Source organism: Plecotus auritus (assembly GCF_963455305.1).
Source record: "Plecotus auritus genome assembly, chromosome: 3".
In the NCBI taxonomy this organism is placed as follows: domain Eukaryota; kingdom Metazoa; phylum Chordata; class Mammalia; order Chiroptera; family Vespertilionidae; genus Plecotus; species Plecotus auritus.
The window spans coordinates 180000879-180018420 of NC_137772.1; the positions used below are offsets into that span (position 1 = coordinate 180000879).

The 17542-nt window shown below is 37.0% G+C and overlaps 1 protein-coding gene across 1 annotated transcript in view; it reads right to left on the reverse strand.

The window, feature by feature from the left end:
* The window catches only part of ARID2 (AT-rich interaction domain 2), a 188673-nt gene that overhangs the window by 60631 nt on the left and 110500 nt on the right, over positions 1-17542 (reverse strand). Inside the window, exons 5-11 of the mRNA XM_080659536.1 lie at positions 12006-12224; positions 10128-10195; positions 2886-2952; positions 2543-2793; positions 2118-2214; positions 1620-1829; positions 592-759 (exon numbers count right to left, since the gene is read on the reverse strand). Coding sequence (XP_080515662.1) covers positions 592-759; positions 1620-1829; positions 2118-2214; positions 2543-2793; positions 2886-2952; positions 10128-10195; positions 12006-12224 — 1080 coding nt within the window. The remainder of the gene's footprint in view (positions 1-591; positions 760-1619; positions 1830-2117; positions 2215-2542; positions 2794-2885; positions 2953-10127; positions 10196-12005; positions 12225-17542) is intronic.

A 17542-nucleotide genomic window follows, 5' to 3' on the forward strand; every position in this document is an offset into this window, starting at 1 on the left:
CCGTCTTTGTCTTTGCTGCAGACTCCAGCCAGAGCATGCCATCTTCGTCTTTGCTGCGGGGCTGGAGTGCCGCTCCCATAGATCCCCTCGCCTGCCCCCCACCCTCCCTCTCATAGCAGGCATCCTGCCCCGCCTAGCCACTCTGCGCCTGGAGCAGCTGGGCAGCCGCCATTTTTCTCCTCCTAATTTGCATATTCCCTCCTGATTGGGTGGTGGGCGTAGCGGAGTGATGGTTAATTTGCATGTTTCTCTTTTATTAGTGTAGATGATTAACCTATTCCTGGCTTATCAATTTCCAATGACCAAAATCACACGAAGCCCACTTGCAGCACTTCTTATTGCTCTCACAATTGTGAATCTAATCCTTAACTCTACTCAAAATGCCACTTAAATTCATCTCTCTATTATATTATTATATTATACTGCTCCTGAAATGTATAACTAAAAAATTAAAGTACATACTCAAGTTCTCCTTTAGCCTACTCTACTAGAAAATCTCAGTTCCCCGAAGTGCACATCTAAAATTATCTTTAGTATTAAATCTTACACACCAATAACCACACTGAAAAAGGAATATGTAAAAACACTAACCTGGGGCAGATGCTACATGGATCTGGGTTTGAACTTGCTCTACAGCTTGTGTCCTAATTTCAGATAAAACTTGATGACTGGAACTTGGATGTTCAACGAGTTTTACTGCAGCTAGTGCATCAGGGCCAAACATTTGAATATCCATAGAAACCAGACATACTAACATGTCTAAAATAAATTAAAAAAACAATAATTATCAATCAATAATATTATTTTAAAATCATACTGCTTAAAACCACATGCTGTACAAAATACTACTTCTCAAATCCATTCTATAAATTGTTGTACATTAGAATTATCTGTGGATCTTTAAAAAAAGATTTTAGGCTCCACCTCTAAAGAATGATTTAGTAGCTCTGAATTGGGGGTTAGGTTTCTTTTTTAAGGAGCTTCCCAAGTGATTCTGATGTGTAGCCAGACTCAGGAACTACTTATATGGAAAGTGACACAATTTCTCCAAAATAATACTTTTCATTCCAAATCTTTATTAACTGATTTTAGAATTTATATAAAAGAAAGAAATCATTTGAATCACTGAGTAAAATGTTTACATGACATACTTTAGTAAGTATATTTAACACTCACAACCCACCATGGAGGTGAGTTCACTGGTTTTAAGGATAGGACCACTACCAGCAACTTCTAGGAACAGAAAGAAGCTTGTTTCATTCAGCTTTAGTTGTTTAATAGTAACAGCTGACCATCTGAACTAGAAAGACCTATTGCCCAGAGAGTCAAATATAGCAGTTCTGTTGATTTCAAATTTCATATACTAGTAAAGTAACAGAAAAAAGAGAAGGAATAGGGATTACTAGTCACATACATCCTGGACTCTATTATGATAGAAGTTTCTTGCTCATCTAGTAAGCAGAGAGAATATTACAAACAAATGTGTCTGAAAGGATAATGACTCCTCAAAATAAACAGTAAACCCCAAATATCAATTGTGATTTCATATAGCACATTACGTATTTTCATCTCAATTAAAAAAAAAAAAAAACTTACATGTTTCTTTGGTTTAGTCTTACCTATGCTCTTTTCTACTTTTGCAATTTTTGTGCAAGCTACATCTCCCATTTCTGTGAGCATATATAGCACCTCGAGTGTTGAGATTACGAGCAGTACATCAGGTAAAGTGAGATGACAAATGATCTCTCTGTATGAGTCCTGATCGACATATTCACAAATCAAAACACCATTATCTTCTGCTTTGCAAAGATTTCCCAAAATTTCCATGCCTGTAAAGCATACACATAAAAAATGTATTTGGTTTTTTTCAATCCTCATCCGAGAATGTATTTTTAAAATTATTTTAATTGATCTTAGGCGGGGGGGTTGGGGGGGGGGGCGGGAGGAACATCGATGTGAGATATATCTATCGAATACTGGTTCTTGTACATGCCCAACTGAGGATCAAACCCAAAACCTTTTGGTGTAGGGGACAGCAACCCAACCCACTGAGTCACCGGACCAGGGCTATACTAGTATTTGTTTTTTAACAGATGATAAAAAGTTTGGGCACTTACCCCTCATCTTTAAAAATCTATCCCTTGACATTAGGCATTTTGTAACGGTATGAAACATCAGATGAGTAGTTTTGAAATCAACAGGGTCCAATAAAAGCTGGAATAAGAAAGGACACTATTATTGAGGTAGGTCTCTTCCAATGTAGTATATTTCACATTTAATAAAAATGAATAGAATAATATTGCGTAACTTTAAAAAATGTAATTACTATGAGCACAGCCACCACTACATTTGGAGCATCATTTCAAATATTTCTTTTACCCATAAAAGTGTGTGATACTTCTACAATACCATTTTAGGCAAAAACTATATGTAAGCATTGAATACTCTATAAATATGGCAAATATAATAATGCCACATCTTGAAAATTTGAAGTAAACATTGTCACTATTAAAACTGTTTCAAGTTACTGTCACATGCTTACCTCAGCTGCAATATTTCCTAATGTGTCAAGGCCTAATTGCCTTAGAGAAATAAAATGACTATGTGCAGAAAGTAATAAGAAACGAAGACAGGTACGATTAGCTGCCAAGAGCTTAACATTTCCCTCCTCAAAAGAAAGGTTTCGCAAAATCACTGCAATCTGAAGTACCCGCTGTCCTTCAATATCATTAATGCCCAGCTTTCGAGGTGGATGAAATAAAGACTCCCAAATCCATTCTCCTGATGTACCTTCTACAACAGAAAATATATATTATACTCATTAATATTTCATTTGTTATTGTTGATATTTCAAAGTTACTTGAAATTTTTTCTTACTGACTTACCATGAGACTTGTTTCTGTCAGAAATAAGGTCACGGACTTCATTATCATCAACAATGTCTTTCCAAAACTATAATGAGAAATTATTATGCATAATTCTGACAATTTAAAAAAACTATTCTATTATTTTAAAAGTAGTCACACATATGATAAAACTTTTTTTTGGTTCATATAGGTATCACTATATTCTGTGTATTTAATTCATTAACATAAATGCTTGATATTCTATAGTTAAGGAACTTATACAATACAGTATCATTCTGAACCAGGGGTTCTTAGCTTGGGATCCACAGATCCTTAAAAAGTCTGTGAAAGAAATTAGGGCATATATGAACCTGAATGAGTGGGAAAAATGACATGGTCACAACCTCTAACTAAAATTTAGCAGTTCCTTAGCATTTTCTTCAACTCTGAATGTTAGACAAACCACAGTAATATTAGCAGTATCTGTGACATTGTCAACAATATGAATCAGACTAGAGGCCCGGTGCACAAAATTCGTGCACGGGGGGAGGGGGGGTGTCATCCCTCAGCCCAGCCTGCACCCTCTCCAATCTGGAACCCCGTGAGGGATGTCCGACTGCCCATTTAAGCCCTATCCTACTGGGATCGGGCCTAAACAGGCAGTCGGACATCCCTATCACAATTCAGGACTGCTGGCTCTCAACTGCTCGCCTGCCTGCCTTCCTGATTGCCCCTAACCACTTCTGCCTGCCAGCCTACTCACCCCCTAACCACTCCCGCCAGCCTGATTGATGCCTAACTACTCCCCTGCCAGCATGTTTGCCCCTAACTGCCCTCCCCTGCAAGCCTGGTCCCCCCCAACTGCTCTCCTCTGCAGGCCTGGGTCCCCCCCAACTGCCCTCCCTTGCAGGCCTGGTCCCTCCCAACTACCCTCCCCTGCTGGCCTGATCGCCCACAACTGCCCTCCCTTGCAGGCCTGGTCCCTCCCAACTGCCCTTCCTTGCTGGCCATCTTGTGGTGGCCATCTTGTGTCCACATGGGGTCAGGATCTTTGACCACATGGGGGCAGCCATCTTGTGTGTTGGAGTGATGGTCAATCTGCATATTACTCTTTTATTAGATAGGATAGAGGCCTGTTGCACAGGTGGGAGCCAGCTGGTTTGCCCTGAAGGGTGTCCCGGATGAGTGTGGGGGTTCCCTTGGGGCGTGGGGCGGCCTGGGCGAGGGGCCTGTGGTGGTTTGCAGGCTGACCATGCCCCCTGGCTACCCAAGTGGAGGCCCTGGTATCTGGGGTTTATTTATCTTCTACAATTGAAACTTTGTAGCCTGGAGTGGAGCCAAGCCTTCTGCTTGCTCCAAGGTGGCAGCCATTTCTGTTGGGATTTATGTATCTTCTATAATTGAAACTTTGTAGCCTTAAGCAGAGGCCTGGGCCAGCCAGGGTTGCAGCTTGGCTTCCTCCATCGCCGCGGACAACCCTAGCCTCCTGCTCTTTCCAGCTCCGTGGCTGCCGCCATTTCTGTTTGGGTTTATTTATCTTCTATCATTGAAACTTTGTAGCCTTGAATGGAGGCCTAGGCCGGCAAGGGCAGGGGGAAAGCTTGGCTTCCTCCATTGCCGGGGAAACCCAAGCCTCCCTCCTGCTCTCTGTGGCGGTAGCCATCTTGGTTGGGTTTATTTGCATATTCACTCCTGATTGGCTGGTGGGCATGGCTTGTGGGTATAGCAGAGGTACGGTCAATTTGCATATTACTCTTCTTTAGAAAGGATATTTTCAGATCACTTTACAGCTATGAAAAATATACAGAAAGTGTTCATGCTCATTAAAATTATAATAGTCATTAATCCCACTAGTAAATTGCACATAATCACTGTATTCCGGTTTATAGACACTCCTGAGACACAGTTACTGAGTAAATCAATATCTAGAAGGAAATTAAACAGCAAGTGGTGAAGTTATGTGTTCCTGAATTGGTAACCCAGATATTGAAGTTGCTTTCCAGTGTTCTGTATCTACAAACTTTTTTTTTAATCCTATGTGAGAGGAGATGAGTCAAAATCTCTTGTTTAATGTTCTTTTTCAGGCTAAGAAACAAATGCTTTTATACTGATATGTCTATACAAAATGAATTTCAACTTCAACTTGTCTATGCCATTTAACTGCATTATCTTATTTCTGTACTCAACGAAGTACATGGGCTATTAGTTCACTTTTTATTTCTAAAACTTCTCGTATGTATGTTTCAATATAATTGTATTTTACTTTGGGAAATAGGTTCTTTTGCAGTTAAAGTCACTAGTCTGAGAGAAAGTCCACCACCAAAAGGATCCCCAGCAAAAAGAAAACCAAAACGCTCATGATTAAAAAATGTTTAGTAACAATAAAAAAAAGAACTAGGAATATGAAGAAAAGAGACAACGTTCAATAACCAAGAAAAACAGGGCCACAGGAAATTCAAAGAAAGATATCAAACCTGAGGCTGGTCCCATTTTTGGGCTCAGCCCATCTGGTTTGCAGATGACCTAATAAATTTATAAATCTTTACCAAAAAAAAAAAGATATCAAACATGAAATTTTAAATGACAATGGATAAATAAAAGCTGAATCATCAAGAAAATATAACAATCCTATATGTATATGCAACTAATAACAGAGGTTCAAAATACATAAAACCAAAAATAACAACTGAAAGGGGATGTAAATATTCATAATTATAGTTGATAATTTCAATACTCATCTCTCAAGAAATCATAGAATAATTACATAGAAAAGTAATAATAGAGAACTCTTGAACAACGCTGTAAACAACCTTGATTTAATTGATATCAATAAATACTACATCCAACAATAGAACACACACTCTTTTGAAGTTGCACGAAACATTCACCAAGGAAGACCACATACTGAACCCTAAAACAAGTCTTGTTAAGTTTAAAAGATCTAAAAACATATAGAATATGTTCTCTGACAGTAATGGAATGTGATTAAAAAAATCAGTAATAATAATGACAGTGAAAGCTATTTTGAAAATGAACAGTCAGAAATTAAACAGAATACATCTATATAACCTATCAATCAAAGACAAAAATCACAATGGAAATAAAATAGTATCTTGATTTAAATGAAAATAAAAAGTCAACATAAAATTTTTGGGACAGAGCTAAAGCAGTTTGTAGAGAGAATTTATAGCTTTATATGCTGATATTAGACAAGAAAAGTTTAAAACCAATGGTCTAAGATTCTATTTTAAGAAACCTGAAAAAGAGCAAAGTAATACATAAAAAAGTAGTATGTAAATCAAAGTGAGTAAATGAAAATGGAGTCATTTTACTGTCCCTGAATTATTTAAGAAGTGTACAGTAGTAAAAGTACTAGTTTACTAAATCAGTAAGAATTAAAACTATAATCTCTAGCGCAATCAATGAGAGAACAGAATAAGTGTAAAAATACCAAACTAAGAGGATGGAAAATTAATTAATAAACCATACTCATACAATATTCATTCAAATAAATTGGTGAAAAAGGTAAGAAGGAAAAACCCAAAAAAACTGAACAGGCAGAATGTATAGAAACCAATGCAAAACATGGTAAATTTAAACATAATAATACGATTACATCAAAATTACATTTAAGGTAAATGGGATAAATATACTAATTTAAAAACCAAGTTTTTTCACACTGGAGAAGTATGTTTTTTACAAAGAGTCATCTAAAGAATAAGAAAGGTTGAGCCCACCTGGTGTGGCTCATTGGTCACAGGTTCAATTTCAGGTGGGGGCACATGCCCAGTTGTGGGTTCTATCCCCAGTAGGGCGTGTGCAGGAGGCATCCGATTGAGGTTTCTCTCTCTCTCTCCCTCTCCCTTCCTTTCTCTTTAAAATCAATTAAAACATTATATTTCACAAATGAGTGAGATCGTGTGATATTTATCTTTCTCCGACTGGCTGATTTTGCTTGGCATGATGCTCTCTAGGTCCCACCCATGCTGTTGAAAAAATGATAAGAGTTCTTTCTTTTTTACAGCAGAATAGTATTCCCTTGCATAGATGTACCACTGTTTTTTTTTCTTGTTTTTTCTTAAATATATATATTTTTTATTGATATTTTACAGAGAGGAAGGGAGAGGGATAGAGAGCTAGAAACATCGATGAGAGAGAAACATCGATCAGCTACCTCCTGCACACCTCCCACTGGGGATGTGCCCGCAACCAAGGTACATGCCCTTGACCGGAATCGAACCCGGGACCCTTCAGTCCGCAAGTCGACGCTCTTTCCACTGAGCCAAACCGGTTTCGGCATGTACCACTGTTTTTTAATCCACTTATCTACTGATGGGCACTCAGGCTGTTTCCAAATCTTAGCTATTGTAAATTGTGCTGCTATGAACATAGGGGTGCATATATTCTTTCTGATTGGTGTTTCTGATTTCTTGGGATATATTCCTAGAAGTGAGAATACTGGGTCAAATGGGAGTTCCATTTTTAATTTTTTGAGGAAACTCCATACTGATGAACAAAAAGAGACCCAAAGTAATAGAAGCATGGAACAGAGGGAAGACAGGGGTGGGCCAGGGGAAGGGGAGGGAGATCAACCAAAGGACTTTTATGCATGCATATAAGCAGAACCAATGGACACAGACAGTAGGGAGGTGAAGGCCTGTGCTAGGGGTGGGAGCAGGCAGGGAAAGGTCAATGGGGGGAAAAGGAGACATATGTAATACTTTAAATAATAAAGTTTTTTTTAAAAAAATCAAAACACACACACACACACACACATACATAAAAAGAAAGGTTAAAAGTGAAATATGAACTATAAACACCTATCAAATGAAAGGAGACATGGTTATACTGGTATCAGACAGAAAAAAAAAAGTAGATTTAAAGGCAAAAAAAGATCCTTTACAATATGTACAATAGACTAGAAAGCTATAATTATAGTGAAATTCAGTTAGATATTAATAAGAAATAGGAAACTAAAAAAAAACTTCATATGACCCTGACCGAAGTGGCTCAGTTAGTTGGGCATTCTCCCATGCACTAAAGGGTTGGTGGTTCGATTTCCAGTCAGGGAACATGCCTGGTTTTGGGCTCCATCCCCAGTTGGGGGCGTGCAGAAGGCAGCTAATCGATGTTTTGCTCTCCCTTTCCTTCCCTCTCTCTCTAACAATCAATAAAAATTGTTTTTTAAAGAAGTCATATGTTTTTGAAAATTAAGAAAATTCCCTTCAATTAATCCATGTACCAAAGAGTAAAGCATAATGGTAATTAGAAGATATTTTAAGCAGAATTAAAGATGAAATATTAAAATGGAAAGAATAAAGTTAAATGCATGCTTATAGGAAATTTTATGAATTTAAATGTATTAGAAAAATAAAAACAAAAATCAATGATGTAAACACCAGATTAAGAAGTTAGAAATTGTGTAGCAAATTAAACCCAAAGAACATAGCATATCGAAAATAATATAAACAGCAGAAATTAATGAAAAAGTACAACAGAGATGATCATCTAATCATCCTTATTTGTGTCTTCCTGATTTCATGTGATTAGTGATTATACTGACAGCCCCACTCTCCTTTGTGATTGCATATGTAAATATGTAAACAAATATTTTGAACATCTTACACTTAATTACCAATAATCTGGAGTTAAAAAAAATTATCTGCCTAACTACAACCAAGAGGCTTAGCTTTTAATGGGTAGGGTGAGAACAGGTCTTTGTGTCAGCTTGTGAAGAGGGGAATTTGAAATGCAACTTCGTATCATGTGAGAAATGTGAAGGTCTAGTAACCTCAAAAGAAGAGATAAAAAGATTGTCTCCACTTGAGGTTTGAGTTAAAAACAGTCCCCTAAATATTTCACTACTAGCCTGCTCTAGAACCCCCATAGGTTTTGTTTTACTATCAGTTATTTGAAAAGCTCCACTAAAGAAACTAATATAAAGTCATTCTGATCAGTATTTCTTTTCAGTTTTTTGGCAAATGCAATACAGAAGTGGAGAAATAAACTCTCCGTTTAATCTGTAAAAAAATATCCCACATAAACAGGTCTGTTGAAATTTATAAACCAACGTTATAAAACACAAAAGAATAATCTTTGAGTGACAGTGAGTAGAAAGAGTTGCAAGAGGCTTGGATATCAGGATTATCAGATGCACATGTTTTTGTGTGTGTGTATAATTTACAATTTATATATAACATATATTATATTTACATATTATATTTATACTAGAGGCCCGGTGCATGAAAATTCATGCACTGGGGGGGGGGAGGGGGGAAGGGGGTCCCTCAGCCCAGCCTGCCCCCTCTCACAGTCCAGGAGCCCTCAGGGGCAGGTGACCCCATCACACCTCTGCTGCTGCCAGTGCCGGCAGCGCAAGCCTCGGCCGGCCCTGGTTACCTGAGCCTCAGGAGGCCAGGCAGCCGCCATCCGAGGCTTGCCTGCACCTTCGGCGTCGGATGGGCAGCCGCCATCCAAGGCTTGCCTACACCTCAGGCCGGCCCTGGGCAGTGTGCAGCTGCCATATGAGGCTTGCCCACGCCTCAGGCCGGCCCTGGGCAGCTGGGCAGCTGACATCCGAGGCTTGCCTGCGTCAAAGGCCGGCCCGGGCAGGGCTGAGGAGACTGGGTGCCGACATCTTGTGGCTGCAGGCACCACCATCTTTGAGGGCGTGGCAGTAAATTAGCATATTCCCTCCTTATTGGCTGTGGGTGCCGCCATCTTTGTGAGGGTGTGATGGTCAATTAGCATATTCCCTCTTTATTAGATAGGATATTAATGAATTTTGTCTTTTTAATATACTTTGAATATACATAAATTAAAATTATTAAAAACATTAAAGGGCTATTTTGGAAAATTACAAAATGAATTAATTTCTAGAAATTAAAACAATCACTAAAATAAAACTTAACAGATGAGTCAAGTGGAATATTAGACACAGCTAAAGAGTCATTAAACAAACTGAAAAACAGCCATAAGGAAATTACTCACACTGCTGTTCAGAACCTGGGTTTCCTCAGATTTACTGTTTTGTTAAAGATTTATCATTTTCAGAAATCAATGTTTAATAGAATTAGAACTTTATTTCTGTTTATTAGCTATTCTAAAAGCACTTTATGCAACTTAATCACAACTTTTAAGTAGGAATCTCTATGTATAATGATAAAGAGTAATGTATAGGTAGTATCATGTATATAAAGTAGTATATACAAGATACTGGCCCTTGGCCCTTGGCTACATGAATACAATGATTCAATATTTTAAAAAATGTATTCAAATTACCTTAACAAAATCTCTATCAGTCTTCTCCTTCCATTCTTCTCCAAATACAGTAGAAAAGGATCCTAAAGCTAAAAGAAATGTATATTCAATAGCATGGAATTATTTTTATCACTTAATTCCTTAACAATAGGTAGGTGTAGAAAAACGGTAAAAACACATTTTAAGATATCTTATTCACTAAAAACTGTTTAATAGTAAATGATAGACATAATAATCTCTTTTGAAATAATATTTCAAATTATGGAAACAAATATTAGATGGAAAATTAATTTTTTGTTACTTTTATTATACGCCTTCAAACACAAAGTGTATCAACATTCCACATTTTCAAAGGAAGTGGCATTATATTTATCTCTCAATTAAAATTCCATGCCCTAAAAAATAAATCAAAACCTCTCAAAAGCCTAACCAAATCAAATATACCCATAATTCTCAAATTCAAATAAATCACTTTCATAATGTTAAAACAGTGTTTTAAGTATGGGGACTTCAAAAAGTCTCTGTACTCTGGAATGCTAAACTTCTGACTTTCTTAAATTTGCATTTTCTAAATTATTAATGTTTTAGATTGCTACACTGAGTAATTTATTCTTTTAGGTAAATAAAAATGCTTAAAGAATGTAAGATAAACTGGGTCTAAAAAATACCATACTTCAGTGAACCAAAACTGTTAACATTACTTCTATCAAATATACATGTTTAATCCTTATTCAGTGATTAAATGATAAGACTTCAAAAAAGATTATTCTGGTTTGAGAATATTGTTTCTAAAAATGTGGAACAATTTTGAACTTCATTCAATATTAAATGCTGAACGGTATCTTTAAAATACCAAAATAACTAATTAAAAATAATATTGAATGCAAACTGTAACTGAAAAATAAAATTTAAAAAATAAAGAAAATATTAGGAATCAAAGAACATAAAATTGAGATGGAAATCACCAAATTTAGATCTTAAAAATTATGATATAAACTGAAAAGTACTGATCTTTGTTCCTTCCCCATGTAACCAAGAATAAGAATAGTTTCAGGGAAAGTAAGAAACTAATTCCCACTATTGTTTAAGCTAATTTCAAAATTGCCTTCATATAAAATAAGTACAAGTCAAATTTTAAGGAATCCCACTTAGATGATCCCTATAAATTTATGTTTGAAAGTATACTACTTGACACAAATCAAATCACAGAAAAAGAAACAAATTTGCAAACATGTTGCTATTTATAGATTTAAAAAAATTGTGAATCTATAAAATATTATAAGAAATTCTCAGGCTGTGTCGATTGTGCCATATATATAGTTCCTATGTGATAAAATAATTTCATTATATGTGAATACTTTACCCTTTAATAGAATATACTCATGGAAAAAAAATTACAATGGTGTTGGGGTAGGAGGGTTGAGGAGCAAATAAATATTTGTATCAATAACATTCAACTAACATGGATATTTTAAAAAGGAAAACTACGAGTAAGAAAATATTTCAAAAGATATTTTCTCAATCTCTATTAAACTATTACACTACAAGTAGAGAACTGAACTAATTGGTCTGAAGAAAACCTAGATTTAGTAAGAGATTAATTTCACAGAAAATAAAAAACTTGATTTATAAAAACCTATACCTCTGCAAACATTACAAGTATAAAGGATATGAAATACTTGATAAATCCTATGTTGATTATTGAGGCAGCACATTTTAAAATGCACTGATCTAAACTGTTTAAAAATCCAAACATTCATTATTTTAAATAATACATTAAATAAAACAAATAATATTATGTTGACTAATAAAAAGTACTTTTCTCCTTAAATAACTTAAAAACAAAATCTGTAACACCTTTATAGAATGATCATTCAATGTGTTCGGCTTAAAACTTACTGTCGTCAAACACCCCAGCATTAGCAAGTAATAAAGTGATGATTTTAGGGTCTTTTTCAAGTTGCATGACATGTTTGCTTTCATTTGATAGAAGAGTGCATACATTAATAGCAAAATCCACTTCATTTGGGAGTCCAGATAACAGTGAAAGCACCAATTTGTTATAATCATTTGGCGAATTGAAGTCCATAGATAGCCCATAACTTTGACGAAGATAATCTAACAAAGATAAAAACAAAAACACCTTATGTTTATCAAGGAATAGAAACCATTGTTGTTAATATCCTCTGAATAAAAGACAGGAGCTTGTTGTGTGTGTGTGTTTTTTTAATATAGAGTTCAACTTTGTAAACTTCATAAGTTAAAATTATATTCTTCAAGTATTAAAATAGAAAAATGTACATGCCCTCTTGGATATGACTGTCAAATTATTATTGTGTCGTTATTTTAATTGATCTATACTTTTTATAAACTCTTGCATTTTAAAGGACTTATTCTGATTTTTATATAAGTATACTATAAAGCTAGTGGACTGGTTCCTTTTAAATTTTTAACAATATCATGTTTTTAGACACACTGCCTATCTTCTTTACCTAATTATAGTTATTCCTTTTTTTTTTTTTGTAAATCGTCACCTGAGGGTATTTTCCCATTGATTTTTTTTTTTTTTTTTTTTTTAGAGAGAGTAGAAGGGAGGAAGGAAGAGGAGAGAGACACATCCACATGAGAGAGATACATCGAATGGTTGTCTCCCCATGGGGGTCAAGGATTGAACCTGCAACCCAGGTATGTGCCCTTGACCAGGAATTGAACCCACAACCCTTTGGTGTGTGGGCCGACTTTCTAACCATTGAGAAACACAGGCCAGGGCAGAATTATTCCCTTTTAAAATTAGATTTATTATGATATAATTAACAAAGTAAAATTCATAACTTTTAGCTCTATAGTTATAAATTTTGATAGTCTTTTAACCTCAATACAGTGAAGATATAGTAATTCCATCACCCAAAAATTCTCTTTAAATGCTCCTTTGTAGTCAAATCCCTTATGGGCCTTTCTACTCACAATCACTAATCTTTCTGTTCCTATAACTTTATTTCAGAATGCCAAATAAATGAAATCATATAGTATGTGTGTCTAATTTATTTTTGTTTTAATCCTCACTTGAGGATATTTTTCCATTGATTTTTAGAGAGAGTTGGAGAGAAAGACAGAGAAAAATATAAATATCAATGTGAGAAAAATACATCGATTGGTTGCCTCCTGCACGTGCCCGGGCCCGGAAGAAGCCTGCAACTGAGGTACGTGCGCTTGACCAGAATCGAACCCAGACCCTTCGGTCCACAGGCCGACGCTCTATCCACTGAGCGAAACTGGCTAAGCCTGGTTTCTCTTATTTAGCAAGATGCTTCTGAGGTTAATATCCATGTTGATTTGTATGTCAGTAGTTTGTTCCTTTTTACTGTTATAGTATGGGTTAACAAAATCTGTTTATCCATTCCCCAGATGAGGGACATTTGTACTCTGTCCAGTTTTGGGCACTTATGAATATAACTAGAGGCCCAGTAAAATTCATGCATTGGTAGGGTCCCTAGCGGCTGCCGGCTGCTGGCCAGGTACTCCCTTTCCTTCTCCCGCGACCTTCCCCCAGCCGGCCCGCTCCCTGTTCGAACTCCCTGAAGAACTCCGGTCAAGGGGGCAATTTGCATACTACGCTTTTATTATATAGGACTGCTATAAACATTCACATACAGGACCTTGTGCAGACTTTTTCACATTTATTTCTCTTAGATTACTGGGTCATACAAAAGTTTATGTTGGCTGTAACATCTTGCCTTTCTACCACCAATGTACAGAGTTCCTGTTGCTCTGCATCCTTGTCAGCACTTGATATTGTCAGTTTTAAATATTCTGAAGAGTCACTTATCTAATATTTGTCTTGTAAATATTTTTTCCCAGATAATGTCTTGTCTTTTCTTAACAGCATCTTCAGAGTACAAGTTTTACTTTTATGAAGTTTGATTTATACATTTTTACCTTTACAGTTCATGTGTCCTAAACATTTTTTTTGTAATCCAACATAACTAAAATTTTCCACAGGAGAATTAATTTAAAACAATTTGGGAATTTTGAAGGTAGGGAAGATGGGGTCACAGAACACTAATGTTTAATCATAACATATACATATAAGAAAATGTTATTATTTCTAGAAATACTGACTCTTAAATGGGGCAGTTTAGGCTTTGAAAGCTGTATCCTGTGACATATACCCCCAGTACATTTTTCATATCTATAATAATAAAAGCATACTATGCTAATCAGACCAGATGTACTTCCGGACAAAGCCGCAGCAGGCAGGGGCCGAGGCAGAGGCAGCAGAGGCCCCTGGACATGGTGGCGGTGGGCGGGGGCCGGGGCCAAGGACCTTGCATGGATTTCATGCATAGGGCCTCTCTAGTCTATATATATTAAAGCCTAAGCGACAACTCAACCATTCAACCAGTAGACCTACTGCTATGATGCCTACCGACCACCAGGGGGCAGACACTCAATGCAGTAGCTGCCCCTGGTGGTCAGTGCGCTCCCACAGTGGGAGCGCTGCTCAGTGAGCTTACCGAGCGGTATCGGCGGCAGGCACAGCAGGGCCGGGATGAGTGGGAGCAGCGTGGTGCCCGGCCCGGGCCCAGGCTTCTCCCCGGCTGCCTGCCGCTTCATGCACTACTACATCCCTCGGGGGATGTTGGACTGCTGGTTTCAGCTAGATCCCCGCAGTCCGACATCTCCCGAAGGGTCCTGGATTATGAGAGGGCACAGGCTAGGCTGAGGGACCCCACTGGTACATGAATCCATGCACCGGGTCTTAGTAAGATATAACTAGTTTAATGGGAAGAGGCAAAAAAACAAGTTCAAATGCTTCTATATAAAACATTTCAGAAACATATGGATTAAGAAAAAATTAGAATACGAAGTAGGGATGCATTGCCACAACATGCCACTGAAGAAAATCATGTAGGTAAGAAATTTATTTCCCAATATAGACATTTGAGGAGACACCTCTTCAATTCTAAAATATTCTAAGAATTTCTCCAATAATACAATAGTGAAGAAGTCCCAAATTATAGTTATGACTATGAACATATTCTTTACCATATTTAAGGTTGAACAATAACATACCGTTCATTTTAATAATCTATACTAATAAAAGGGTAATATGCTAATTAGACCAGACATCTTCCGGATGTCCTTCCAGACAAAGCAACAGTGGTGGGGGCTGAGGCAGAGGCGGTTAGGGGCAACCAGGCCAGCAGGGGAGCAGTTAGGGGGCAACCAGGCCAGCAGGGGGAGCAGTTAGGAGGGGGGCAGGCCAGCAGGGGGCGGTCGGGCTGGCAGGGGGGCAGTTAGGGGGCGACTGGGCCGGCAGGGGACCAGTTAGGGGGTGATCTGGCTGGCAAGCAGAGGCAGTTAGGGGCAATGAGGCAGGCAGGCAGGCAGGCAGGCAGTTAGGAGCTAGCGGTCCCAGATTGCGAGAGGGATGTCCTGGATTGGAGAGGGTGCAGGCTGGGCTGAGGGACCCTCCCACCCCCGTGTATGAATTTCATGCACCGGGCCTCTAGTCTTGAAATGAAATATATCATAAATACCAGAAAATAAATACCTGTGAAAGAAATTAACAAAACTTCTGTGAAAAAGGAATAGATTTTGATATTTTTATAACACATATGGTAATTGATTATAAGAACCCAAGTCTCAGCAAGAGTTTTTATATTCCATGAAACCTTTAAACAAAATCTCTTCAACAGAAAAAAATTTGGAACCTACATTCATTGTCAAGTCTTGTTTACTAGTAAGTGCTTTCAATATGATCTTAGAATTGTTCTGTCTGCTACATCAGATACTCAATTCAATACATCCTTACCTGAATAACTTTGCCAAAGGCATGTCCAATCAAAACAAAAAAATACCAAAATATTTAAAAAGTTTAAAAATTAGAAAAAACACACATAAATAGGATAATTATGAAAAGTCCTTTAATTATATCAGGCTTGGTAATGATTCCTAAGGTAATGTAGGAAAAAATGCTTATAAGATTTGAAGAATCTCCCCTTTCTCTACCCAAGGAGATATGATCGAACAGCTACAGTTTTATACTCGAAATGGGATTGGAAATTATTTTCAACACTACAGACGTATTGCATGAAATTCATGCACAGGTTCAGTCCCTAGGTCTGGCCAGCAATCGAAACGCAGCAGAGACTCCACTGCCGCCTGCTGCCAGCGCTGCATCGCCGACGCCAACCATGTTCCGCGCCGCCCCCTGATGGTCAGCGCACGTCATAGCGAGCGGTCAAACTCCCGGTCACCCGGTCGAACTCCTGGTCGAGGGGACAATTTGCATATTAGGCTTTTATTATATAGGATTCTTGACTCAAAGTTTATACAAATGGGTCATGGCTGACAAACTTAATCTAATCTGAGGCAACCACATCTCTTTGTTTTCAGTTTAGAGCAAAAGGAGAATTGTTCCTAGAGAGCTTTCTTTCCATTCATAGGACAGTGATTGTTGTAGTGCAAATGTCTGTTAGAATATGAGACACTTAAGGGAAAATTTTTGCTCAAGTACAACTTATAAAACTAAAAAAACTAAATCTTCCTGTATGAAACTTTCCCAAATTCAAATACCAAAAATGTAAATGGACAGGGTACTTGGTCTTCTTTTATCAAAATAATTGGATTGGATTAAATCATCACTAAAATCATGGTTAGCTCTGAAATTCTATAGTTCTATTAATTTCAATTTGTTTATTTTTCAGTTTTGCCTTCCATAATTTTTCTACTGAAGACACTGCAAAGAAACAATTTTATTTTAATTAAAAAATTGAATTTTAATTTTAAAAAATGTGAGAAGATAAACAAAACATCCTTAATAATTTTACTCTACAATACTGCAGAACTGACTGTATTGAAATCAATACCAAGGGGCAGGGAGGAGGGAGAGGATAGAGAAAGAGGAAAGCCAAAGGATTAGGTATTTATGACAAGAAAAACGATGCAAATGAATGATACAACCATATGTATTGATGCCAAAGTTGAATAACCCTAAAGTTCAAAGCAAAATCTTCTCAATATTTTTTGTCATTTAAAGTCATTGGGCTAAAATAACCATTATCCTTAAAGGAAAATTTGGTCCCATATCAATGTACAGTATTCCATTTATTCTCTCAATTATGAAAATTATAAATAGAACTACACTTTATACCAAATGCCCTGGAGGTGACTGCCAATCAAAATTTATTATTCAAAACATTGTTTTAGAATAGTTTTTCTTAATATCAACAATAAGTATCTCTAGATAAATACACTAACCTACAAGGAGAGAAAGGCTGTATAATCAAAGATGTAAATCCAACTCTTTTATAGTTTTAACTAAAATTTCCTAAAGGCTCTTAATCTAACACTATGTAATTCTGTTTGGGTGTTTATTTAACACACACACACATACACACACACACACACACACACACACACACACACCGAGA